Raw genomic sequence first — 25,047 nt, 5'->3', positions numbered from 1 at the left:
TACCCAAAAAGAAAAAAAGAAAAAGAAAGAAAGAAAGAAAGAAAGAAAGAAAAACAAAGAAAAGCTAAAACAACATGCAATGGCGTTACAGACAACTCCGAAAGCAGACAGGGATATATGGTGTACATAACATGACGGTCGTAAACTAAGACATTCCAACCAAGACGCCTGCGCTATGTCCAGTCCGAAAGACAGCAGCCGCCAGTTGAAACCATTCGACATGCAAAAAAAAACGACAAAAAAAATTCCCAACAAGAAAAATAACAAGAAAAATACCCTTGGAAATGCTTTTCATGCTTTTCATGCTTTCGTCCTTTTCATCATTAGAGTAAGAGTTATTCGATGCTCACGCAATGCCCTGCGTTTCCAAACCCTGCACCGCAGGGTACGTGTAAGGAAAGTCCACCAGCCCATCGAGAAGCCAGTTCAGCGGGTCAAAGACCTCGTAGTTCGGCTCCATGAACCCGCTGACTGCGCTCGGAAGGCTGCTCACTCCGCTGCTCGACGCTGACATCGCCATACCCTGCGGCACAGGCGCTGGCGGCGCCAGATTGGGATCGCCGCCAGCAACCCCCGGAGTGGACGACGTCTGGACGGCTGCAACAGAGGATGTAGACGAATCGTTATTGGACTCCGGATCCGTCGGGTTCTTGAGATAGGCTGCACACAGTCAGAACAAGAGCGTTGAAAGAAAACCGGACGAGCCAACATACCTTCGATATTGCGGCCCTTGGTCTGAGCGTCTTCTCTCCACCGCCAAACCGAGTCGTACACCAGCGACATGCTCATACGACATCGCACCTTCAGCTGCAACGAGTCATCCACCTCTGCTGTAGCCGGTCTCTGGGTTGGAGTGCCACCAAGCCGCCACATCTGCGCGAGGACCTCGGCCAGGCGTTGGGGAAGGTCGTTGTTGGCCACTGAGATCCCCCGAATCGCCCAGATGGTCCTGTTGAAGAGGCTCTTGCTGTACTCCAGGTCGATGTGCGCGGCAAAGAAGCTCTTGCAGAGCTTCAACAGAGTGAACCCTCCCGCCAGCATCATCTGGTAGATGTAGTACGGCGTGTAAGACAGCACGGGGCCGACAGACGTCTCCAGATTCAATGCCTTCTCGAGATACGTGGTCGTTGCTGAGTGCAAGGCGAGAAGACGCTCACAGTAGTCTTTCGCGGACGGGTCGTCAAAGAAGGCAGACAGGTGAAGGTGGAGATGGGCGGCATGGAGGTAGAGATCCGTGATTACTACAGAACCGAGTTCAGCATGAACCATAAACAAACAAAAGGGGAGAGACAGGCCTACCGTCATTCTCCGACCGGACTTGATCTTCCAAATCATGGAAGTCTTTCGACAAGAGAGAGATCAACGTTGACCTCTCCTGTTGGCCAGACAGTCCAACGGGGTCTCGACGATTGTTATACAGCGTCTTGGTGACCTTGTCGCAAAACTTTTCGATTTGCAACCTCGCCTTGATATCATGCGGCAGTTTGAAGTTGGGGTCCACCGTTTCACTCGCGCCAAGGGTCCAGTCGTACAGAGTCGAAGGAGGCTGCCCGTAGCCGGTTGCGACCCTTGCCAAGTCAGTACCCAGCTGACGCATACAGGCCAAAAGAAACATACCTCTGCGCGACGATATTGCAAACCGCCCACGTCCTCACTTTGTCTCGCAATTCAGATTCGATCAGTTCTACCCGGAACTTGGTGAAGTCTTGTGTGTGCGACGGCCGATGAAGGCCCAGCTGCATGGCCACCTGGACCATGATCCCACACAGCATGAAGGTCGGATCGGTGGAAGTGCTGCTGGTCGGGAACGGCCAGGTGCACAGCAGGCACAGCGCTTTCACCACATGGAAACTCTGGGGGATATCGGCCAGCGTGCTCCAGACCAGCCTGGTCACCGGCCCGGCCAGCGAATTCAGCAGATTCACGTCGGCCTGGTAGCGACGAGCACCGACGCTGATGATCATCCAGAACAGGAGCGGCGAGGAGGAGTAGTAGTCATCCGGGGACGTGTCACGATCAAGGAACGGCAAGAACGGATGGTAAAAGGTGAAGAAGCTGACTCTGTCAGTCTTGGTTCATCTTGCGAACGACCAGACAAACACCTACAGGTTGAACAACTCCGTCACCCGGTCTGAAGCGATCAGAACGTCCTCAATCCTCTTGAATTGGTGACCGCCATTCCTCATGTAGTTGGACCCGTCGAATCCCGACCGCAGATCCAGCAACGACGCGACCGCCTCGTGGGAGCCCATGAACTGGTCGGTCGACATGCCCGAGGGCGTCTGATACAGGCCCGCCCCGTTGGCCTTTCCGGCGTTGACCTGAGATTGCAGCGATGCGTTGGCGGCATTGACGCTGGCAATCTGCTTCCTCAGCTCGACGATCTCCCGTTCCATCTCTGCGTTGCGGCTCCGCTTGCCGATGCGCTTGAAGTTGGACTCGATCTTGCATTCGAGCTTGAGGCGGCGACAGCGCGAGCACGACGTGAAGGGGTCTTGAATGACATCGCATCGAAGCTGCATCGGCAACGTGAGCACGAGTTCTTGACACTGCCGTTCGCATTGAACTCACCTTCTGCTGTCGACACTCATTGCAGGCCCGTTTGACCGGCTGTCTCTTCTTCTCCTCCTGGTGTTCTCCTCCTCCCTCTTCGGCGTCGTCGATGCTCCCGGGCGAGCTGTCCAGGCCGGCGCCGGCGACATTGCGCTTCTTCCCCGCGACCTGGGCTGGCTGGGCTGGCTGCCCTGCCTGCGCTGTGGGCGCAGCAGCAGTGGCAGCGGCCGTGGCCGTGGCCGCGGGCATGTTGACGCCCGACCTGGACGGACTGGTCACAGGCGTGGCATTGTGAGATGCTGACGGCCCCTGACTTCCCCCGGGGACCCCTCCCCCTCCGATGCCGCTCGTCACCCCGTGCGCCGCCACGGTGGATGACCTGCGGCTTCGCGCAGGCGATCAGACGATGGGTTGAGGATAAAAACCGGGCCGGCGGGTGGATGGAGAGCACGCGCTCCTTGCGTCCGATTTCGCGAGGGCGAGATAGGCAATGCGAACAGCCCAGCCGATACGCGAGCTCCGTTCGCCTTTCTTCGCAGCTCGAATTGACAGTCTCTGCTGGATTTCCAACCCCTCAAAGCCTCGACAGAAGCAAAAGCAATCACCGGTGGGGTTTCCGATCTCGGGGGCTCAGGTGACTCATGACTCATCGGGTCACGTGGATGCAAACCCGGCAAACAAGCCGCATCCGGAGAATTCTTGCTCCGTTTCCGATTCAACTACGTACGGAGTATTTGCATAACTACATGTACCTCCTACAGACTTGCAGTAGAATTCTCCAATGACATCTGGTGTGTTCTTCTGTGGAGAATAATCATGCCAGATAGATCCTCTCAATGGGGCTGTGTTAGTAATTATGGACAATGCCAGGCTACCAATTATCACCGAGCATGATCCATTCCGCCCCCGCAATAACTACTACTCTGCCTGTGCAGATGGGGCACAGCCATGCGATGATCGCATTGCCCCACGATGCTCATGCTGCTCGTTGACCGTGGAGTACAGAGGTTATCGTCATTGCATGATTTGCCTTTGCATCCCCAGGAATGCACGGTGATTAGTGCATGCCCTAGGCCCCTAAAAGTTCTAACACAGCCGCGATGCCAACGCTAACCACTTAACCAACCTTATCCCGAGGCCCCCGCTGAGCCTCGTCGCTATGCCCGCTAATGTTGGTGTTGCTTTGGTTTGGTGTTGGTTGCTATTTCTGTCAGTAAGCTGGCTGGACTGTGAACCTTATTTATCATGTCTTCTTCGTCTCTTCATCTTCGCATTTGGCCCCTGTAGCGACCCAGCAGGCACTGTCCTGAGTACATGTGTTGTCCATCTCCAAGAGAAGAACCATTCTTATAAATAATAGCATCGGCAGTGAATTCATTCCAGATTGAATATAGTTCATCTTTGTGATTGATTGATTGATCCATTTACCCTCCTTGGGGTATGACCTGGGTCTGGAGACTGACATGACACCAACATCTGATCCATCCATCTGAAGATCTTCCTACTGTCATACATACACGCGTACATACAGCATGGCAAAAGACGAAAAAGACGGAAAATCCACGCCTCCTCCCGGGTTCGAGCCCGACGCTCCACCGTCATACGACGAGCAAGAAGAGCAAGCGCAAGCGCAGAAACTGCCTCAGATCCCTCCCCTCGATCTATCCGATCCCGGCCCGCCAACAGAGTCCACCGTCGCGAAAGACCAGTGCATTGCGCATCTGAAACTCCTGGCCGCCTTCGCCGACCTGCGGGATGCCGTGTCGTGCGACGACGGCCTGTTCGGCATCTACGACGCCCAGGCGGACAAGTTCGCCTCGCAGCAGGACCGGTTCCGTGCTCTCGCCCGCATCAGAGAGAAGCGCTGGGCTGTATACACTGCCCGAGCCGTCGATCGCTTCACGTCGTGGTGGTCGACCTGCGTGCCGACTTGGGGCGATCCGCCCACTTTGCTGGACCTCACGGATCCCAAGTATCTTGACATCACCAACCCTGGTGATCGTATCGTGTGGACGCGGGACAAGATGCCTCCTTTGGGTGAGTATCCCGATTTCCCGTCTGACTGTTTTATTCTCTGACTGATGTGTTACGTTCAGACGTGGTGATGGTCTGGCACGCATACATGCTCAACCCACGCTCCTTCCTCGAAGACTGCATCCGCAATGCGAAAATGACCTTCTGGGCGGCTGGTCTCCCCTGGGACGTTCTCGACCAGTGTATCGACAACCAGTCCTTCGAATACCGGCCCGGAGACGCGGCCAAGACCAGCTTCGAGACGCGGGTCGGCCGGTCCTGGGACAATCTGGACGACCTGCCTGAGAAGTTGCTCGATTGCCCCCGCTGCCAAAAGTCCTTCACTGTTCCCTGGACGAGCGGCGAGATGAGTTCCGATCTGGACAAGGCGTTCGAGTCTGCGACGGGCTACGCGGACAAGAACTTGCAGTGCTCCTGTCCCCACTGTTCGTACTTCGTCGACCACCAGCGACTCCGGGTCGCAAAGTTCCGCAAGGATCTGGAAGCGCTTATCCAGGCTGATCGGCCGATGCCCGGCACGCTGTACAACGTCAAGGGGATCCCTGAATCCAGCACCGCGAAGCGCCACCCTCAGACGTTTCCCAACCGCCTGCTCAAGGCGGCCTCGCAACGCTTGCTCCGGTCCACCGACCCGCGGCTGGAGGAGACATCATCCGTGAAGGACATGCAGAGTCTCCGTCGCGACTTGGGAGAGCTTTTCAAGGACAAGAAGGTGATGACGGAAGCGAACTGGGTGGCCAACATCCTGCTCTGGGACGAGAGGATCGCCTTCCGGCGGATGATGTCCCGCTACTGGGAGAACAGCTCGCCGTTCGCGCTCGACCTCGTGGGCGCGGTGATCCGCCAGGGGACCTTCGTGCAGAAGATGGACAATCTCGACTGGATCCATTCGCCGGCGCTGAGCGCGACGATGGAGCGGCTGATCCGCAAGTACGGCGTCTTCTTCGAGATCATGAGCCGGTACCCGGACAAGATGGCGGTGCCGACGCTGGACGTGGACCTGGCGTGGCACACGCACCAGCTGTCGCCGGCGCGCTACTTCGAGTTCTCCAAGCAGCAGACGAAGGGCACGTTCATCGACCACGACGACAAGGTGGAGGAGAACAAGCTGTCGGAAGGCTTCGAGTGGACGAGCAAGATTTACAAGAAGCTGACGGACGGCGGCATCTACAGCGAATGCACCTGCTGGTACTGCGAGGCAGTCCGCGAGCCTATCCTGTACAGCGGCGGGCTCTTCCGCTCGGGCTCGACGGCGCGCGCGCGCTCCGCGGCGGAGAACCTGCACCACGATCCGAACATCTCGTCCGACCCGGAGAAGAACCCGCACATCTCGGCGCACAACGCCGTACGCGCGAAAGGCGACCCTCTGTCGTTGAGCGCAGCGCGGGTCAGGGAGATGCAGCTGCGGAACAACTACGAGAAAGCGCGGCGGCGGGCGGAGAAGCGGCGGAGCAAGAATAGCAAAAACAAGGACTCCGGCGACGCCCTGTCCTACGCCCCGATGGTCTGGGGCGTCCCTCTAGCCGTAGGGTTCTACGCGCCGTACATGAGCGACCCGGGCGTCAACGCGGACGCGTACGCCTGCAACCCGGCATGCATGAACGGCGGGCTGCACGCCTACGGGAACTGCGCTGCAAGCACGTGTGCCGCCGCCGTGGCAGCGGCAGGTTGCGGAACAGCAGCGGGCTGTTCGGGCTTGGTGCTCGGCGCGTGGAAAGTCGACAACGTGGGCTTGGGCGCGGGGAACGCGGGAAACTGCGGAATAGGCGGCTTCTTCGGAGCGTGTGGCGGAGGAGGAGGAGGAGGTGGTGGTGGTTGTGGAGGGAGGAGGAGTTCGGAGGGGGAGGAGGCTGTTGAAGAAGACGCAGAAGTGTGATGATACCATCTATCTTCCCTTAGTCATGCTATCATATATATGTACTGTCTCTTACTGTAGATCTTGTATATGTTACTTGCTATGGTATTGTGCTTGCATGAATGTGACATGATTCCCCTACGCAGTATTCATCAGTACTCCCTACATATACAGTGTGTCCCTATGTAGCCAGCTAGCAACCGTCGTGTTTCGTGTTTATATAGATTCAATTCTCTATCTAGTATTTATCCCCTTACAAGAGACAGCAGATAGACAGACAGAACAGACAGATAAATAAATAAATTACGCACCGAAATTCAATTCAGGACAGCACAGGACTGCAGGATTGATAAGATAAGAAAATGAGAGAGTAGAGGCCTATTTAGTATAGTCTGTGACTGTCTGTCTTCTTGAGAGGAGTTTTGGACGCAAGCTAAGCTAAGCTTCAAAGATATATAAATGAATGAATGAATGAATGCACCGAAATAAGTAAGCAAGCAACTATGTATGTACATGCAGTACACGACGGTTGAACAAAAACGATAACGAAAAGGTAAAAAATAAAGTCTAAACGATTGACTCGGAACAGACACGACACGACATAACATGACAAGCAAGCAAGCAAGTGAAAAGCCGAGAGAAAACACAAAAGATAGAGACAGTCTGTGGGTGTGCGTAGAATGAAACGAGGGAGCTCATTATTAAATAATAAAATGCGTGACATGGTATCTTACTATACAGCGCATCTAGTTAGTCTTCGACACTGGACGACATGACATGGGTATATATACAAGCAACACATGGAGGAAATGAAGTGGATCGTAGCTAAAGACAGCAGATAGTGGAGATGAGGAAATGAAAAGAAAATGAAAATGAAATCAAATGAAAGGAAATTGTGGTGACTACATAACCGTGCATTTGCTGCGGCTCTTGCGTCTCTCGTTGATCGTTTGGAGATTCCACTGCTCGATGCGCGCCCGCCACGCTTCCATCTCTGCGGCCTGCCAATTACGGTGCTCGTCTGGGTTGGGTCGTGCAAACAGGTTCTGACCTGCCTCTGTCTGCTGCAGACTCTGGATATTCTCCTGAGTCAGTCGCAGGGGCGATTGGATGTCCTCTGACCGAGAACGGGACCGGTGGACATCACCCTGGCCGCCTCGATAGTCGGAACTGAGGATTGTGTTCATCCGGTGCACAGTCGATTCTCCCAGGGGGAGGTGAGGTGACGATTGGGCAAACGTATGACTCGCTCTTGAATGGCTTCTATCAATCCCGGGAATATTTCCCGACTCTTGCGCCTGATCCCGCCTCCCAGTTCGGCTCCCTGCCCGATGCAGAAGGCCCGCAGTCAAACGTGAAGAGCGGAATTGCGATTTCCTCCTCTGAGGACCGGTTGATTGAGTAGTAAAAGTACCGGCAGTAGTTGGCGGTAGCGGAGAAAGACCAGGAATAGGAACTTGTGGGACTGGGGGGACTGGAGGAACAGGCGGAACGGGCGCGACGGAAGGAATTGGGGCAGCTGAAGGAACTGGAGGCACTGGAGGAACCGGGGGAATTTGTTCTGTTCCTGGAGCTTGTAGAGTGGGCTGTGACGTGGTTGTACCAAAGATTGACTCCCGCCTACTGAGCCGCAGGCTCATGCGTCTGCTGGCCGGAACATCTCCAGCATTCGATGTCCCTCGAGCACTCCGCCTCCGTCTGAGAAGCCTAGATCCACTGATGGAGCCGATTCGTTCAAGACGAGTCCGGGGTCGCCCACTCTCTTCGCCCATCGTGTCATCAACTGTCGTATGGGCCCTCCGGATTTCGACAGGCGCGTCCATGACCGTTCCAGCCGGTTCCATCATGGTCGGAAGAAGAAGTCGCCTGATGTGCTCAGGAAGAGGCTCTTCCGGGTCTCGCGTATACGGAGGAGGCGGAGGAACCCAGTTGTCTGCATCGCTTTCATGGGGAATCTGCGGTTCGACTGGATCGGAATTCTCCTGGGCGCGATATCGAGCCTGGTTCCTACGACTAGCTGCCGCAGCTGTAGCCGCGCGATGTAGCGTATCTCGAGACCGTGGCGCGGTGTTGCTGTAAGGACCATCGAGAAACAGTGTGAGGTCTCCAAACTCCTCCCCGATTGGCGAGCTCGCCTGGGAACGACTCCCCCGTTGGCTGCTGTGTGCAAATTTCTGCGAGCTGCTCCTAGCGATCGGGAAGGATTGACGAGAAAGGCTCCCTGGTCTATCCCCAACGTTAGAGCGCGGCGAGCCGACGACACCGCGACGTAGCTGCGTTCTCCTCCTCTCCAGCTCCACTTCTTGTTCAAGGTTCGCATTCTGCTCTTTTAGAATTTTGGGTTCGGCCTCTCCCAACTCCAGAGTTACCTCCACTGACCCGCCGTCCCTTGGCGAAGGCTCAAAGTCAAAGATAAAGATCCTTCCACCATCGGCCGGAATGGCCTCATCCCCCAAGGACGAGGAGATGACACCGCCCGGAGCCACGGCGACTAGCCTGTGACAGCCTGGACCAGTGCTCTCAGCAGAGGAGCGTTGCCCAACCCAACGAGCTGCCGTCAGCCCGGGAATGTCGGCCACTTTATAACCGCGAATCAGCAGGCTTGGCTGAGTAATCTCCCTCTGCAGTCGGCGAAAGTTGGTCCCATCCGCTATCAGAGCATCATCTGAAGGGGAATCAGGGGACGACTGCGTGAAGATCCGCGTGCCGTTCACGCCGAGGGTCCCATTCGCTTCCAATGGAGTAAGACCGACGTGATCAGGCAGCCCGTACAACCAAACCCCACAACCTTGGAATGCTAAAGCAACAAGTTCACCGTTGGGGTCCACTGCTGGACTAAGAGCCGGTTGTGGTTCCTGTAACCCATCATTGGATGTCGGTCCAATGAAGAACGTAGCCCCCGTTTTCGCATCGTTTGCTCGAACCGCACGGAATGCCCCGATCTCGTGGTCAAATCCTACAATCCAATTGTCCTCGCCTCCGACATGACCAGGAAACAGAGACACATGACTGTAGCCCGAAATCGTTTCGGGGAAGAGTATCTGAGTTGTCCAAATCTGACCCTGTGCATTACTTGAGCCAACATCCACCGCGGAATCTGTGGGAAAGGAGGCCGTAATCGTGACGACCTCCGCCCTGGAGGGGTCCACAGATGATCCGATCAGCATGGTCCCGTCGGAGGTGAATGAGAGGGTGTCGACTCCGATACAACGCACCGCTCTTCGCTGCGTTGCGAGGTCGTTCTCTCCCAAGGCGTATACTTCGATACTTCCATCGTACGCGACGGCGAGAACACTTCCGGTTGGGGACAGGGTAAGGGCTCGAGGGACGTCGTTCAGAGTGAAGCTCTGGACATGTTGTGCCTCTTCCTTAGAAAGATGGTAGATATTCACCTGGTGCCTAGACGAGACCACGGCAAGGAGCTTGCCATCGTCGAGAATCGTCGCCGCCAGAGGCATTCTCAGAGTCTTCAATTCATGCATCACCGTAATCCGAGGTGATGCGACATCGAGCACGAAGATTCTCGACGAGCTGAGGCAGAGCAGGATCTGTCCATTGGGGGAGAAGGAAAACTTCAGAGCCTCGCCCTGGGGAAGTGCAGTGGAGGAGCCGGTCGACGTCGAAATCAGACTGACTAGGGTTTTTGTGGGTCGAAGGAACACTTCAAAGGCATTTCGTCGGATTTCTCGAGCGAATGTCCTCTTCAATAAGGGCAAGTCTTGTGGCCGCAAGGGATCAGCGATGACGTCTCGCGTCACTGAGAAGAGAGGACATCGGGATATATGATGGGCGTAGAGCTCTGGGGTGTCCGATATCCGCCTCCATTGGCGGTTCAAAAGGGCTAGAGACGCGAATGTATTCGCATCCACGGTATATAGAATCCTATCAAGTGCAAGTAAGCAGTTGGAGAGAGCCCTAATGAACCCAATACCAAGGGCGGCCACGCAGAATCTAAGTGCACGGCAACTCCACTGGTTTCACAGAGGTCACTCACTGCTCGATGACTTTGGCAGGCAGACAGTAGAAGGAAGAAACCGCTCGCTGTGCCTCTCCTGGCGAGGCATCAGCCCTAGCAGCCGCCCCGTCGTCCCCTTCCTGTGCTATAGAATGGCGGACATCGTGATCCATCCTGGCTGGCTGCAGCTATTTGCGCCCGCTACAGGCCCGATACTTTTCGATTCCGACACACGCAGCCAGAACGTCTCCCAGAGCCATACATGGTGACACCGAGAGGTCGTCTGCTCCGCCAGTTGGCCCACACGCGGAGGAGCGCGATTCGCGACAGCGTGGGGAGGTTGAGGCTCCCCGCAAGAGCTGCCGTGGAAGTGTCTGCGACGCCGACACGTCTATTTCGCACACATGAAACCGGGGTTCATCTCGCGTAGCGCGGTGCTAGGACGGGGCTTCGGATGCGGGGTATCTATCTATCGTTCAGTCCAGCAGATCTAATGCTGATCTGCCCTCGGAGTAAGCAGCGACAGCCAGGCAGGGTAATAGTATCTGGTAGATACGAGGGCAGGGAGTGAAACGGGTGGGCAGTAGGTCAAGCTGACCGTGAACGGAGAGCTGTGCAGCGTTTGCCTGGGGGCTGGAGATGGCCCCCAGCGTTGTATCGGTTTCCCAAAATAGAACAAGCAACGTGCAGGCGATCGCCCTATGACAGGCGTCTTGGCTCCCGCACACGTGCAGCCGCTGCTGACTAAGCGCTGACTCAGCGTTCCCCGCAATCTCGCCGGATCAACGTGTGGCCGATATCTTTCTGGCTCGGTCGAGACTTGATGCAGCATGCGAGAAGTTAGAACTCGACTGGCGACCACAAGAGATCGTCCAGAGCATTATGGAGGCTGGCTGGATCAATTAGTCGTGTCTCGTCTCGTCTGCAGAGCGGAGCACTCAACACGCGTGGCCAATTCGATTCGACCATACTGTGCACGATCTCGTGAGCTTCACATTAAAATGTCCTCGGTATAGTGCAGCATGCCCCCGCCCATGCCTGCCTCACGACCTCAGACGGGTGTGATCAATGCTGGCTCCCGGCCATACCGCTCTCACAAGGTGAGGGCCTGCGACCTCTGCAGGAAGCGCAAGTCGCGATGCACCGTCGACATCCCGGGCCAGTCCTGTCTGCTTTGCCGCGTCCAGGGTGCCGATTGCCATTACCAGGAGGATCCACCGCCCGAGTCCTCTTCGGTCAATGCAGACACGAAACCGTCGCCCGGGTCGCAGTCTCTCGCGGGCCATAAGCGCAGACGGGAGTCGGAGTTGGCTGCGGGGTCTGTTGAAGATCCGGGAGACTCATTATCGGACAAGGGACACAGCTCGCCCTCGTTGCATCGAACCAGAGACAGCCGGGACGATGACAAGAGACGCCGCAAGGACGAGCAGGATCCTCAGAATGAATCTGTGCTCATTGTTGGGCCCGTGGCGGCAGAGGATGCGCAGGTGATCGAGAAGTACATGCCTTCGGAGAGGTCCAGCAAATCAGTCGAGACAGGGAAGAAACCGTACAAAGTCTACTCGAATGACCCGCGAAAACCGGTGCTCTACACGACGGTGTCCAGACGCAGGCAGGGTGTCCGTGTGGGAAATCCGCCGGGGGAGACCCAGAAAGAAATTCTGGAGCAGATTCTGGGCCCCTTCCGACATGATCTCGTTAGATTGTATGTGGAGGTCCTCTCGCCTTCTCCCTTGCAGTGACGTCTCTAATCTCTCTATAAGGTTTCTGGACCGATTCAATGTCGCGTTCCCCATCTTTGACGGTCAAGCCTTTTGGGAAGCCTACATCTCGGGGGCCCCGGACGATCCGCCCACTACGTTACTATGTCAAGTTTATGCAATGTCCTTGGTCTACTGGAAGCATACACCCAAGCTGGCCCGCCATCCCAAACCTGACGTTCGATATGCGATCAACTTGACCGTGGCTGCTCTCCACGAAGAGTTCTCTGCTCCGGGACTGTCGTCCCTGAGTGCGGCCTTAGTTGATCTCACTGGACGACCGATCTTTTCCATGACGGGAAATGCCATCAGTTGCGGCCGGTTGGTGTCTCTTTCTCACTGTCTTGGCTTGAATCGAGATCCGAGCAACTGGAAAATCTCACTCCAAGAGAAGAAGCAGCGGATCCGTCTGTGGTGGGGGGTCGTGATCCATGATCGCTGGTATGTTCTGCGGTAACGTCACCTTCAATATTTCCACTGTGCTGACACTGTCTTCAGGGGTAGTTTTGGGCATGGCGTTCCGCCTCAAATTGCTAAAAACCAGTACGATGTTCCCTTGCCGAGTGTGGAAGTGCTGGTGACCCAGCCCCGGGCCACGTCCCAGCATATCCGCGCCGCACACTGTCATATTGCGCTCTGCCGGTTAACGGAGATCTTGGGGGAGTTGCTACCGCTGGTCTATCAGCTTCAGCCGAGATCTGCCAGGGAAACGTCCAAGAAGCTGAGGCATATCCGAACGGACCTCGATACGTGGGAGGATTCACTACCGGAGTTCCTGAGGGCGCCCTCGCAGTCTTCCGAGGCTTCTATCTGCGGCACCAGCAGCTTACATCTAGCGTTCCTTGCCGTTAAGATGCTAGTCTGCCGTGTGGAATTACATGTGAGATCCTCGCGACCGTCCTCGCTCTACTTGCGTATGTGGCTAATTATGAACAGGAAGTAAACAATTCAGACACCGACAATCCCGAAGCCCGCCGGTATTTTCAAACGGAATGCCGAAAAGCGGCGGAAGAAATTGTCCAATTTATGGCATCATTGCAGAATGTCCATTTCCGGGAGTTCTGGTTGCCATGTACGTGCGACGGAACTGTCCTTTGAGGAATGGCTTGGAAATCTTACATTGTCTTAGACAGCGCCTTTCACCTCACGTCGACGGCGACCCTGCTTGTCCGGTGCGCTTTGGAGACGACGGATCCAGAAGTAGCCCGGTCATGTCTGGCGAACGTGGATACACTCCGCTCGATCCTGCGACGAGTCAGAGAAGAAGAGGACTGGGACGTGGCCGACATGTGCCTCGACCACTGCGAACGCATCCTGAGCAGACATCCAGAGATTATCAGCAGTAACATCGGCGGCGCAAGTGGCGGTAACCAAGACAAGAACACTAATAACAATGCAGGGGCCGTGGATGAGAATAACAATAACAATAATAATAATCTCACAATGACCCCTGCGACCATGGGGTTGCCGGAGACACACACTCACAATGACATTGTCGACGACATGATGTCTATATCAGGAACGTTTGGCACCATGGACGGCTTCCCGTTTGACATGACGGGGATCTGGGACGTCTCGGGATTTCAAGACGTCAACTTTACGTGAGAGTGCGCACTGAGGGCTCAACAATGTCCTAACACAAACATACACGCCGCCATGAGTATCCAAAAAGGCAGCTGTTACCCTGCATGCGGGTAAGATCTCCGCATTTCTTGCACTACTTTCCCGGGCAGAGGGCTGGTTACACGGGGAGCGCAGCGGTGCTAGGTTACTTTGATAGCGATAGTACGGAGTATTCCGAGGGAAACTCAGGATCGAGGCTCGAGCACGCGCTGCAGAGCGACGGAATACTTGCATGGCCTGGCCGGACCCCTGGGGAACAATCTTGGATGCCCGTGTGGCTGGTCTCGGCTTGCATCGGCTGTTCCACGCGTTGCCCGACCCACCGCTCAATTCCCGAACGGCTGCTCGATGATCCACTCGACCAGGAAAGAATAATCACCAGCAGGAAAAATTTCTGGCGATTGAATCATGTGGCGAACGGGGGCCAAATGCGGTGTAATAATGGAAATTCACATGGTGGATGAAGAGCAAAGTCGGCAGAAGGAAAAAAAGGGAGCAACAAGCCAGACCAGACCACTACACATTGGATGATGATGATGACTCAGACAGGAAGTCTTATCTTTTTTTTCCGTTTCTTTTCTCTCGATCTGTTTGAGAGATTTTTCTTTTTGGTATTATCTGTTTTTTATTTTTGGTTCCCCTCAATTATAACGTTTCTGGAACTATGACCGTTCGGTTCCCTGGCCAGATTCCTCATTTTCTCCACTGCTGATGTTGATGTCTTTCTTCATCCTTAGTAAGCTGGAATAATCCCTAGCCTAGGCCAGTATTATTATTCCATTGGTGCTTCGACGGAGGCGTCATATTCGACAAGACGGGATGATAAGATAGATCCTCCTACTGGAAAAGTCTCCGATAACAGAGTCGACAATTTGACACATCTTCTTCTGTACGCGGAGACGGAACCTTTCTTCCTTTCCGTGGATTGGATTCTATTCATTCAATTCACCCTTATTATTTCTTATCTTCTATTCATCCAATTCATTTCATTCATCCATTCTATCACCATGGCTCCTGGTATTACGGACCTCCCACCCTCACCATCGCCACCAGCCGTGAAGAGCACCGCCACGAAGACGGTTCCCCTTGCATCTACGTCTTCGAACGGTCATGCCGGCGGTGAGCCTGGTGCGGAGGATACCCATAATCTTAATCTTGATAACCTTAATAATAATAGCAATAATGGAGAGAGCACAGCAGCAACAACGACAACCTCCCAAGAAGACGAAACACCACCATCAACATTCAGATATACAACGACGAAGAACCTGCGCGATGCGCAGAGGCGCGTGGAACATGATTTTCGATCGGATACGGTGACTGTTCCGACGGAGGATATGATGCAGGTACGTACATAGGATCCTGATGAATGTCTCTCTTACATGGTTTGAAGGGGGGATTTCCAATTCGCAATTGATCTCCTTCTTTCTAAGACACTGTCTTACTGACGTGACCAGGCCATCATCGACGCATCCTTCCAGGACGACCTCTACGACGAGTCCGGCGACGAATGCGTCAACCGCCTCCAGGACCGCCTGGCCGAGATGACGGGCAAGGAGGCCGCGCTGTGGGTGCTGTCGGGCACGATGGGCAACCAGATCTGCCTGCGCACGCACCTGGTGCAGCCGCCGCATACGGTGCTGCTCGACTACCGCGCCCATGTCCACTGCTGGGAGACGGGCGCGCTGCCCGTCATGTCGCAGGCGTCGGTCACGCAGGTGCATCCCAGCAACGGGGTGCATTTGACGGTTGACGATGTGAAGAGGCATATCATTCCTGAGGGGAGCAGTACGTACATCCATACATAATCTATGTACATGATAATGCTGATAATGAGGCAGTCTACTTCCCCCCTACCCGCGTCGTCTCGCTCGAAAACACCCTCAGCGGCACCATCCTCCCGCTCAAAGACGCCCGCGAGATCTCCGATTTCGTGCGCAGCTTCCCCGTGCCCGAGGGCGAGCGGCCCATCGCCATGCATCTGGACGGTGCGCGCCTCTTTGACGCCGTCGTCGCCGAGGGCGTCGATCTGAAGGAGTACTGCGCCTGCTTCGACAGCATCAGCATCTGTCTGGCGAAAGGGCTGGGCGCGCCCATGGGCAGCGTCATCGTCGGCTCGAAGAAGTTTATCCAGCGGGCCAAGTATTTCCGGAAGATGTTTGGTGGGGGGACGAGGCAGGTGAGTTGCTCTTACCATCCTCTCGCAAGCAGTTGAAGAAAAGAAGAATACTAACATTCATCATCCAGCCCGGAATGATGGCCGCCGCCGCCCTGGCCGCGCTCGAACACACCATCCCTCGTCTCCCCCAAGTCCACGCCCTGACGCGGCAAACCGCAGCCTCCATCCGCGCGCTGGGCTACACGATCGCCCTGCCGGTGCAGACGAACATGATCGTGCTCGACCTGGCCAAGGACGGCATCCCCGCCGCAGCGTTTGTCGAGTACGGCAAAAGACACGGCGTGACGCTGTTCCCCAGTGGCCGGCTCGTCTTCCATCATCAGAACTCGCCCGCGGCGGTGGAGAAGCTGGTCGCTGCGCTGAGGGAGCTGATGGAGGATAAGAAGGCTGGGAAGACGTTGGTGGATCATGAGGTTTCGGGGGTTATGTGTAATGATATACCTTACTTAATAATTAATGCGTTGGCAGGAGAATGAGGTCGGGAAGGTGATCATTTTGCATAGGACTTGATATACGATCAGCATACTGCACAAATAATAGATGAGCAGAAGTTCCGGCGAGATGCTTGCCATTGCTGGCATTATATTCTAATCAGAGACTAATATACAAATTTATACCATACAATATGCTGTAACACAGTTCGTAATAGTCTTCTTAAGCATTCATCGGCGGCAACAAGACAGTGTCAGGGCGCTGGTCATCCAGTGACTGGTGACTGGCTACATTTTGGTCCTCATTACAGTCATAATTACCATCATCGTCGTCATCAAAATCCGACCAGCCCCTCTCGGGCCCCCAGAGGATCTTTTTCCCTGCTGCCCGCACTTCAGACAGCAGCCGGCTCATCAGAGGCCCGTTCTTCTGCACGGACGGCCAGGCGTCGAACTCGACTTGCACCAGACCCGGCAGCTGCTGGAGGATCTGGTGCAGCAGATTACCGGCAAACTCCGTGTAGAAGTCCCTGGAGATGCGGAATCCTTCAAAGACCGGGTGCGATGGATCGCACTGGACGAACACTTTCAGCGTCCTGACGCGCACCATCTGCTGCAGTCCCAGCCGGCGGGTGGCGCGCCACGACTTGGGCGGCGCCGTCCAGCTGGACCCGAGGATCAACTCCACCGTTGTGATCAACGGACGGTAGCTAGGGGCCAGGCTGGCCAGGGTGGGCAGCCGCGAGAAGTCCTGGATGGGGAACACGCGGAAGGTCTGTGCAGAGTAGAAGAGCTGCGAGGCCTCGTCGTGGACGCGGCGAGACGTGAGGAAGAGGGACAGCCGGTGGGAGAGCGGTGCGAGGGGCTTGTTCCTGGACGAGGCGCCGACATTGCCGTTGGGCCGCGGTCCTGCCTTTCGTCGCGACCCAAAGAGCACCAGGCTGTAGATCTTGAGACGGATCTCCGATGGCAGATCGAAGAATCGGAAGGGCGTGATGTCCTCGAGCTGGTCGTCCTCTTCCTCCTCCTCGTCTTCCTCCTCAGAGTCCCGGTCCTCCAGGGTGACCTTCTCCAAGGCGTCTTCGAGAGTGCTGGTCATGGTTCTTTCTTCGCGGTTCTTCTTTGTTCTATGGATACTTCAGCAAGACAGCGACAGAATAAACAGAAATCAATTATATTCCATAATTATACAGCCTGGAGACAGTAGTCACAGTACTAGACAGGGCAAGAGAGATATATCCTCGCTAACGGGGCTGCGCAGCTCAGAGGTGGCCTAGCTGCCGCTCTTGGGGGCGGGACTGAAAGCGAGCTTCATTAGTCTCCCCAGCTAATACAACCCGGCATCCATGGGAGAGGGGAGTGTTGGGTCAAATTTGTCTGGGTTGGTCAATATCAACTTTCTGGGGAGAAAGAAAAAGAAGAGAAGGAATGGCGGAGCGGCGGCTTTTCTAGCGGCGGGCGGCGTGCGCGGTTGGCCTGTGCCGCCCGCCGCAGCAGAGCAGCTTCCATCCCGATTTTTTCGATATCCGCACCAGCAACGACAAGACGCCTCTGCTGGCCCTCGCCTGCTCTGCCACGGCATGGTTGCGTGTTGATCTGCAGCTCTCTGTTCTCCGTTTAAATGTGCACACTCTCCTCCCACCATGCTTAGCCGTGCCATCCTGCCCCTGGTGAGGGCCCGGCCTGTTCCCTCCGCCACACGCCTGTCCATTGCTGCCGCTCAGCGTCCGCGATGGTACGCCAAAAACAGTAAGCCCAAGGTGCCGTACAAGCTGCCTGGCTCGTCCAAGTCTTCCAAGCCAGAGCAGTCGGAATTGCCGTCCGAGTCCGCGTCAGAGAGTACGCCGCAGCAGCAGGACTATTCTCCGCACCAGACCGAGTTCGCCGAGTCGACGAAGAACACTCCCCCTCAGTCCACCGATACTGCGGCCGGTGACAGCGAAACCAAGCCTGGACAGCCGTCGTCGCAGCAGGAGTACTCCCCCCATCAGACTGAGTTCGAAACCGCCGCGCCAGGTCAGGATGCTGCGGAGGCGCGACAGCCGCAGAAGCCTCTTCCAGATCTCACCCAGGGCATTCCGTCCACGCTGGCGGCAGAGCTAGAAGCAGCACGCTCCAAGAAACGTGGATCAACGTCGCTGAACCTGACCGAAGACCCGTCCCGTGCGGATGACTTTGACGCGGGCGATATCGGCGGTGACATACCCAAGGATGGCTATGTCTCCTCTCTGGACCGCCGGAGACAGCGCATGGCCAACGTGATGTACGTGCTGTTCCTGCTGGGTGGTATCGCCGGAACTATGTACCTGGGTCGCAACTGGGATTCGGAGGAGGAGGCCAAGGCGCACCCAGACGCCCCGTCGGGATGGGGCTTGGGTCTCTTCTACAACCGCATCAAGGCCCGCCTGAATGATATCACCAAGTACTACCGTGACCCGGCGTTCGAAAAGCTCCTTCCGGATGAGGATCCCTCGATGAGACAACCGTATACTTTGGTGCTGAGTTTGGAGGACCTGCTCGTCCACAGCGAGTGGACGAGGGAGCACGGATGGCGTGTTGCGAAGCGACCCGGTGTGGACTACTTCCTGCGCTATCTCAACCAGTACTACGAGCTCGTCCTTTTCACCAGCGTTCCTAGCATGATGGCCGACCAAGTCCTGCGGAAGCTTGACCCTTACCGCATTATCAGATGGCCTCTGTTCCGGGAAGCAACCAAGTACGAAAACGGAGAATACATTAAGGTATGCCTGCACGTCGTTTTGACTTTCGTGTTTTTCCCCGTTCGTTGACTAATCTAACGTTTCTCAGGATCTGTCTTACTTGAACCGAGACCTCTCCAAAGTCATCCTCATCGACACCGTGGAAGCTCACGCCCGGAAACAACCGGAGAACGCCATCATTCTTCCCAAGTGGAAGGGTGATCCCAAGGACAAGTCGCTGGTGGCTTTGATTCCCTTCCTAGAGTATGTTGCCGGAATGGGCATCGAAGACGTGCGGCCGGTCCTCAAGTCCTTCGAGGGAACCTACATCCCCGAGGAGTTCGCGCGACGCGAGAAGATCATGCGGGAGAAGTTCGAGAAGCAGCTGGCGGAGGAGCAGGCGCGACGACCTCGCCGGGGCGTCGGCAAGCTGGCGTCTCTGCTCGGCCTGAAACCGCGCAGTTCACTGGACGGCGAACAATCGGCGGCCGAGGGGTTGGAGCAGGGCAAGATGCTCTGGGACCAGATCCGCGAGCGCGGCCAGAAGAACTACCAGCTGATGGAGGAGGAGATCCGCAAGAACGGCGAGAAGTGGCTGGCCGAGATGGCGGCCGAAGAGGAGAAGGCGCGCCAGGAGCAGATGAAGAGCATGAAAGGCAGCCTGACGAGCTTCTTCGGCATCGGCGGTGGCGATTCCAAATAAGAATCAGGCCAGATGATGGCATCCCTCTCCTTTCTTCATTTCGACAACTGACGGGCTTTAATTTAAACTCGGATGAACCCGAAACCTGCGACGAAAATACTTTCTTCTTCTTCACATAATCATGTCTTCATACTATGTCTTTTTTTTCCCAGCCGTCATTGCCATTGCCATTGTCATTGTCATTGGCACTGACTGACTGACTGACTGACTGCATTAGGGGGGTCTTGGCAAATTTTAGAATAATTGGCCTTGTTGTGATCTTTTTTTTCTCTGTCCCCATCTTTTTTTTAATTGTTTTGCCTCCACACTGGGCCATGGTAGCAGTGGATGCAAGAAATTGAACTGACCTGAACTGAATTGAACTGCAAAAAAAACTGTACAGTAGATAGAAATTGGGGAGTGAGTATGTGAGCTTGTCTCTTTTTTTATTATTTTAGCGGTAATGAGATGAAATAAAAATAATAAAAATATATTAAAAAACAAAAAGGAAAACTACCTAGGAATTGACATTATATATTGGAGTAGAGGAAACCAACCAGCCCAAGGCCAGACAAAAAAAAAAGTCCATAACATACGTAGACGAGGTATCAGTTTAGCGACTTGTAAGGCTTGTATATTATATTTTTTAACTTTCTCTTCCCTGCCTATTACCTTACTACCTACCTACCTACTTACTACAATTACAGACGGAACAAGTAAAACATAGTTTATTAATCATGTCGATAGGGATTGGTATTCATTGAACTGAGAGAAAAAAGAAACGTTTATGCGTTGATCATTCCAGATACGTCTATGCTATATGGTGTGGTGCTACCTGCTACTAAGTAGGCCAACACTATAGCTCTTCATCAACGTCCATGTGGGTGCCGTTTTCGGCCCCCTTGGTGGTGCTTGGTACTCGGGCCACGCACGATTCCTTGTCGATCATCTGTCTCGACAGGGCGACGATGTTGTCCTCGATAAGCTCCTGGCCTACGTCTTGAATGTCTGTATAGAAGGAATTACATCAGTATCTAGTGTCAGGCATTAACAGCTAGTGAGGGTCGACTTACGCTTCTTCGGATCAACCTTGCCCACATATCGGGTCTTCAGCTGCTCCTTGGTCAACTCCGTCTCCTCCTTGACTCGTTTCTCGTAGCCCTCCGCCAGCTCGACGAGCCGCTTCATGCGTTCCACGTTGCGCGCTGCGTCCTCGCGGAAATCATTCATCTGCAGCGCCTCCGTCCACACGTGTTTGTGCAGGTTCATCAGCATGTTCTCCTCCAGTCCCGTCTTCCGGTAGTTGATCGCAATGCTGTAGTAGTGTCGGTTCAGGCCGTGGATCAGTGCCTGGATCGACGGCTTGTTCAGATGCCCCAGATTGGACGTCGTCTGTCGAGGCTCTTGGCCCATGACCACCGTCTGCGGAGCAATCAGGCGGAACGCATCGATGACCACTTTGCCCTTGACGGACTGGATGGGATCTACGACGACGGCAACAGCACGCGGAGTAAGCTGCTCGAAGGATTGCTGGGTGTTGATATCGACGGACGACAGCCAGCAGCCGAACCCGGGGTGCGAATGGTACCAACCCACGACAGTCTCTTGTCTAAAACCAGGGCCAGTCAATATGCAAGCCGAAGAAGCACAGTAGCAGTTACACGTCATACCGTCCTGTTTGTCGCAGCATCTCCATCATCTTGGTCTGGAACACGGGATCGACGGCCTCAACACTAACTCCCGTACCGCTCTGCGGCATGGCAAAAACATCCACCACTCGCACCGTGTATTCGTCAACAAAGTCGCCCAGCATCAGGCCCATGACCTCCATAGGGACACCTGCTCGCCCATGCCTCAACATCTTCAGCAGGGCTAGCGACGAGATGTGGACGGTTTCGGAGTTGTCGATCAGGTTGGGGCTATCCTGCACGCCATTTCTCATCAGAACACGGACACTCTCAACTTGCACCTTTTCATTTCCTCTTTGCATCTTCTCCTCCACACCAGAGACCGCCAACAGGTCGTCCTGTCCAGCAACTCGGTGCCACGTGCACGCTTCAAGGGTGGACGACTTACAGCACCGGCAGCCGCGCTGCCCATGCCCATGCCCTGGGCAGCCTGGAGCATCCGGTTAAAGCGCTCCATCTTGAGAGAAAATGTAGAAGTCCAAAGGGTTGGGAGGAAGGAGGATGCGGAGGTCAAGCAGGGCTTCCAGTGAGGAAGCTCCGGGCGTGAGAAGTCGCGACGAGCTGGAGGGCACCACCAGAACTGGCTACCTCAGAGTAGACGAGAAGAAATCGCTCCGACGGCAGACTCGACTTCTGAGCGAAAACAGAGAGAAACAGGACGGCAGGCAGGAAGGCGACGGTGGAGGTGTCGTAATGGTGCCTCCGGTTTGCTGCTGACTTGCTTTGCTTGGCGTCAATCAGAGCTCCGCCCGGCTGGCGGCGCGCGGCCATTGGCCCGCCGGCGCTCTGCCGCCTTTCTTCCCAGTTCCCCCCGTCGGAGGCATCTTCGAAGCTTTCCTCTCCCCTCCAGCCTCCATCCGCCCTCAATCGCCTCCCTGTGCGCCCTCAATCTGTTCTGGCACAAGGGATCTCGTCCTCAGTCTCCGACAAGAGCGGCAGCGAATTGAAATTCCAACCCCCTTCTCTTCATGAGCCGTCCTCTGGTTCTCTGACTCCGCGTCTCTCCGCCTTCGTGGGTTTTGCTTTTCTATAGTCGTGGGCTGCTTCCCCTCTCCCTCTCAAGACTCGCTCTCTCTTGACGATTTCGATTCAAACAAACCGCAGCCATGTCGGGGGCAACGACCTTCGACTCGATCAACCTGACTGTCACTCCGAACCAGAACAAGAAGATCGCCTACTTCTACGACTCGGATGTCGGTAACTATGCCTACGTCTCGGGCCATCCGATGAAGCCGCACCGCATCAGGATGGCCCACAGCCTGGTAATGAACTATGGACTGTACAAGAAGATGGAGATTTATGTAAGGACGCTTCCTCTCTTTGCGTGGGGTTTTGGGCCCTCGTCAGTCTGGAATGATAACTGACAGTCAAATTCGACAGCGCGCGAAACCTGCATCCAAATTTGAGATGACGCAGTTCCATACAGACGAATACATCGACTTCCTATCGAAAGTGACGCCAGATAATATGGACCAGTTCTCTAAAGAACAGAGCAAGTATAACGTCGGAGATGACTGCCCTGTGTTCGATGGTCTCTTTGAATTCTGTGGCATCAGTGCCGGAGGCAGTATGGAGGGTGCTGCGCGCCTCAACCGCAACAAATGTGACATCGCCATCAACTGGGCCGGTGGTCTGCACCATGCAAAGAAGAGCGAGGCGAGCGGCTTCTGCTATGTGAATGGTGAGTTGGATTTGCACCCGCTGCGCTAACGCACCCCACCAGACTGACAGCGTGCAGATATTGTCCTCGGTATCCTGGAGCTGCTGCGATTCAAGCAGCGTGTTCTCTATGTCGATATTGATGTCCATCATGGCGATGGCGTCGAGGAGGCGTTCTACACCACGGACCGTGTCATGACTGTCTCCTTCCACAAGTACGGAGAGTACTTCCCCGGCACTGGCGAACTGCGCGACATTGGTGTTGGCCAAGGAAAATACTATGCCGTCAACTTTCCTCTCCGCGATGGCATTGACGATATCTCCTACAAGAGTATCTTCGAGCCGGTCATCAAGGCTGTCATGGAGTGGTACCGGCCTGAGGCCGTTGTCCTCCAGTGTGGTGGCGACAGCTTGTCTGGCGACCGCCTGGGATGCTTCAACCTCAGCATGAGAGGTCATGCCAACTGCGTCAACTTCGTGAAGAGCTTTAACTTGCCTACTCTGGTCGTGGGTGGCGGAGGTTATACGATGCGCAACGTCGCCCGCACCTGGGCTTTCGAGACTGGTATCCTGGCAGGCGAGATACTGGGATCCCAGCTCCCCTACAACGACTACTACGAAGTAAGTCTTCACCGTCCCATTTTGTCTTTCTAAGTTTTGGTTTCTAACGATGTTAGTACTTCTCGCCGGACTACGAGCTCGACGTTCGTCCATCCAATATGGACAACGCCAATACCAAGGAATATCTTGATAAAATTCGCAGTCAGGTGATTGAAAACCTCAAGCGCACGGCATTCGCGCCCTCTGTACAGATGACCGACGTTCCTCGCGAGCCATTGGTGGAGGGCATGGATGACGAGGCTGATGCGATCCTGGACGACCTGGACGAGGACGAGAATAAGGACAAGCGTTACACCAAGCGCCGTTTTGACCAGTACATCGAGAAGACTGGAGAGTTGAGTGACAGTGAGGATGAAGAAGAGCTCGCCGCCAATGGCGTCCGCCGTCAACCTGCTCCCAAGCGACGAAACCATGCGAACTACCGGCATCTTGATGTCGCGGATTCGGGAGTGGAAAGTGGAATTGCAACTCCCAGGGAAGCTTCCTCGGCTCCTGATGAAGACATGGACACGACGGCCGATGGCCACGCGGACAAGGCGGAAGCGCCGGCCACAACGGTAGAGCAGCCCGCGTCATCTGAAGCCAAGCCGGCTCCGAAGCCTGACGAAGAGCCCGCCGCTGAGAGCAAGGAAGCGGCTCCAGAAGGGACTGGGCAGGCGGTCTCATCCCCAATGACGGTGTTGACTTATGTCAGTTCGGATGTCGACATGGAAGACGCGGGCGCCGCACCGCAAGAGCCGGAGCAACCTCCTGCGGCCGCTGGCGCAGCAGCAGCACAGGAGAAGACGCCTCCCGCGTCGCCCCCTCAGGAACCTGCTGCCACGGAGCAGCCTGCTCCTGCAGAACGATCCGCCTCGCCTGCGACCGAGGCGCCCCAGCCTACGGAGGCGCCCGCGGAAGCGACGGGCGAACCTAGTGTCGAAAAACCCAAAGAGACAGAGGCAGCGGCACCGGCAGCGGAGACGGAGGTGAAAGCAGAACAACAGCCCGAGAAAGAAAAAGAGAAAGAAGAAGCCTCTGAGCCGAAAGAGCCAGCGAAGTCCGAAGAATCATGATGCTTTCTGCACTATTCTCTATTTGGCGCAAGGGATCACGACAGGAACGGTGTTTTCTAGTCAGCAGGTGTTGTTGCATTGTCTTTTAGTTACTCGTTTTTTTTTGCAGGATTTTGGATGGTTTGCTGCAGTTTCGTTATGATCATTTTACTGTTTGTTTTTTTTTCTCTCTTCCAATCCTGGTGTCTTTGTGTTTATCATATGTACTATTGAGCATCGATCTGAAAGGCGTCTAGATCCGTCTTATGCACCA

General features: G+C 55.1%; 9 protein-coding genes across 9 annotated transcripts; 5 read left to right on the top strand and 4 right to left on the bottom strand.

Annotated features, from left to right (window-relative positions):
* Positions 1-346: 346 nt before the first annotated feature.
* Positions 347-2,802, bottom strand: T310_3391 (Leu3; the record flags this gene model as incomplete). The annotated part of the gene is made up of 6 exons (XM_013473758.1): positions 347-660; positions 714-1,241; positions 1,300-1,568; positions 1,618-2,055; positions 2,107-2,516; positions 2,572-2,802. The coding sequence occupies 6 exons, from the start codon at positions 2,800-2,802 to the stop codon at positions 347-349; spliced, it is 2,190 nt and encodes a 729-aa protein (XP_013329212.1).
* Positions 2,803-4,085: 1,283 nt separating this feature from the next.
* T310_3390 (uncharacterized protein) lies at positions 4,086-6,463 on the top strand (the record flags this gene model as incomplete). The annotated part of the gene is made up of 2 exons (XM_013473757.1): positions 4,086-4,590; positions 4,650-6,463. 2 exons carry the CDS (start codon positions 4,086-4,088, stop codon positions 6,461-6,463), a joined length of 2,319 nt encoding a protein of 772 aa, XP_013329211.1.
* An 881-nt stretch (positions 6,464-7,344) lies between these two features.
* On the bottom strand, positions 7,345-10,570 carry T310_3389 (F-box domain protein; the record flags this gene model as incomplete). Its single annotated transcript, XM_013473756.1, has 2 exons — positions 7,345-10,324; positions 10,437-10,570. The coding sequence occupies 2 exons, from the start codon at positions 10,568-10,570 to the stop codon at positions 7,345-7,347; spliced, it is 3,114 nt and encodes a 1,037-aa protein (XP_013329210.1).
* Positions 10,571-11,419: 849 nt separating this feature from the next.
* On the top strand, positions 11,420-13,762 carry T310_3388 (C6 transcription factor; the record flags this gene model as incomplete). Its single annotated transcript, XM_013473755.1, has 5 exons — positions 11,420-12,102; positions 12,161-12,598; positions 12,656-13,037; positions 13,094-13,229; positions 13,287-13,762. 5 exons carry the CDS (start codon positions 11,420-11,422, stop codon positions 13,760-13,762), a joined length of 2,115 nt encoding a protein of 704 aa, XP_013329209.1.
* Positions 13,763-14,787: 1,025 nt separating this feature from the next.
* T310_3387 (L-allo-threonine aldolase) lies at positions 14,788-16,435 on the top strand (the record flags this gene model as incomplete). The annotated part of the gene is made up of 4 exons (XM_013473754.1): positions 14,788-15,126; positions 15,238-15,568; positions 15,622-15,959; positions 16,028-16,435. The coding sequence occupies 4 exons, from the start codon at positions 14,788-14,790 to the stop codon at positions 16,433-16,435; spliced, it is 1,416 nt and encodes a 471-aa protein (XP_013329208.1).
* A 178-nt stretch (positions 16,436-16,613) lies between these two features.
* Positions 16,614-17,489, bottom strand: T310_3386 (uncharacterized protein; the record flags this gene model as incomplete). Its single annotated transcript, XM_013473753.1, has 1 exon — positions 16,614-17,489. The coding sequence occupies one exon, from the start codon at positions 17,487-17,489 to the stop codon at positions 16,614-16,616; it is 876 nt and encodes a 291-aa protein (XP_013329207.1).
* Positions 17,490-18,033: 544 nt separating this feature from the next.
* On the top strand, positions 18,034-19,792 carry T310_3385 (Mitochondrial translocase complex component (Tim50); the record flags this gene model as incomplete). The annotated part of the gene is made up of 2 exons (XM_013473752.1): positions 18,034-19,131; positions 19,199-19,792. The coding sequence occupies 2 exons, from the start codon at positions 18,034-18,036 to the stop codon at positions 19,790-19,792; spliced, it is 1,692 nt and encodes a 563-aa protein (XP_013329206.1).
* An 835-nt stretch (positions 19,793-20,627) lies between these two features.
* Positions 20,628-21,916, bottom strand: T310_3384 (Proteasome endopeptidase complex; the record flags this gene model as incomplete). The annotated part of the gene is made up of 4 exons (XM_013473751.1): positions 20,628-20,779; positions 20,845-21,380; positions 21,442-21,797; positions 21,848-21,916. The coding sequence occupies 4 exons, from the start codon at positions 21,914-21,916 to the stop codon at positions 20,628-20,630; spliced, it is 1,113 nt and encodes a 370-aa protein (XP_013329205.1).
* A 649-nt stretch (positions 21,917-22,565) lies between these two features.
* T310_3383 (Histone deacetylase RpdA/Rpd3) lies at positions 22,566-24,794 on the top strand (the record flags this gene model as incomplete). The annotated part of the gene is made up of 4 exons (XM_013473750.1): positions 22,566-22,760; positions 22,840-23,140; positions 23,198-23,739; positions 23,796-24,794. 4 exons carry the CDS (start codon positions 22,566-22,568, stop codon positions 24,792-24,794), a joined length of 2,037 nt encoding a protein of 678 aa, XP_013329204.1.
* Positions 24,795-25,047: the final 253 nt, after the last annotated feature.

Source organism: Rasamsonia emersonii (genome assembly GCF_000968595.1).
Source record: "Rasamsonia emersonii CBS 393.64 chromosome Unknown ctg1118621760065, whole genome shotgun sequence".
Lineage (NCBI taxonomy): Eukaryota > Fungi > Ascomycota > Eurotiomycetes > Eurotiales > Trichocomaceae > Rasamsonia > Rasamsonia emersonii.
Note: the sequence above shows the minus strand (reverse complement) of the source record. Positions and strands in the feature narration are given on the sequence as shown.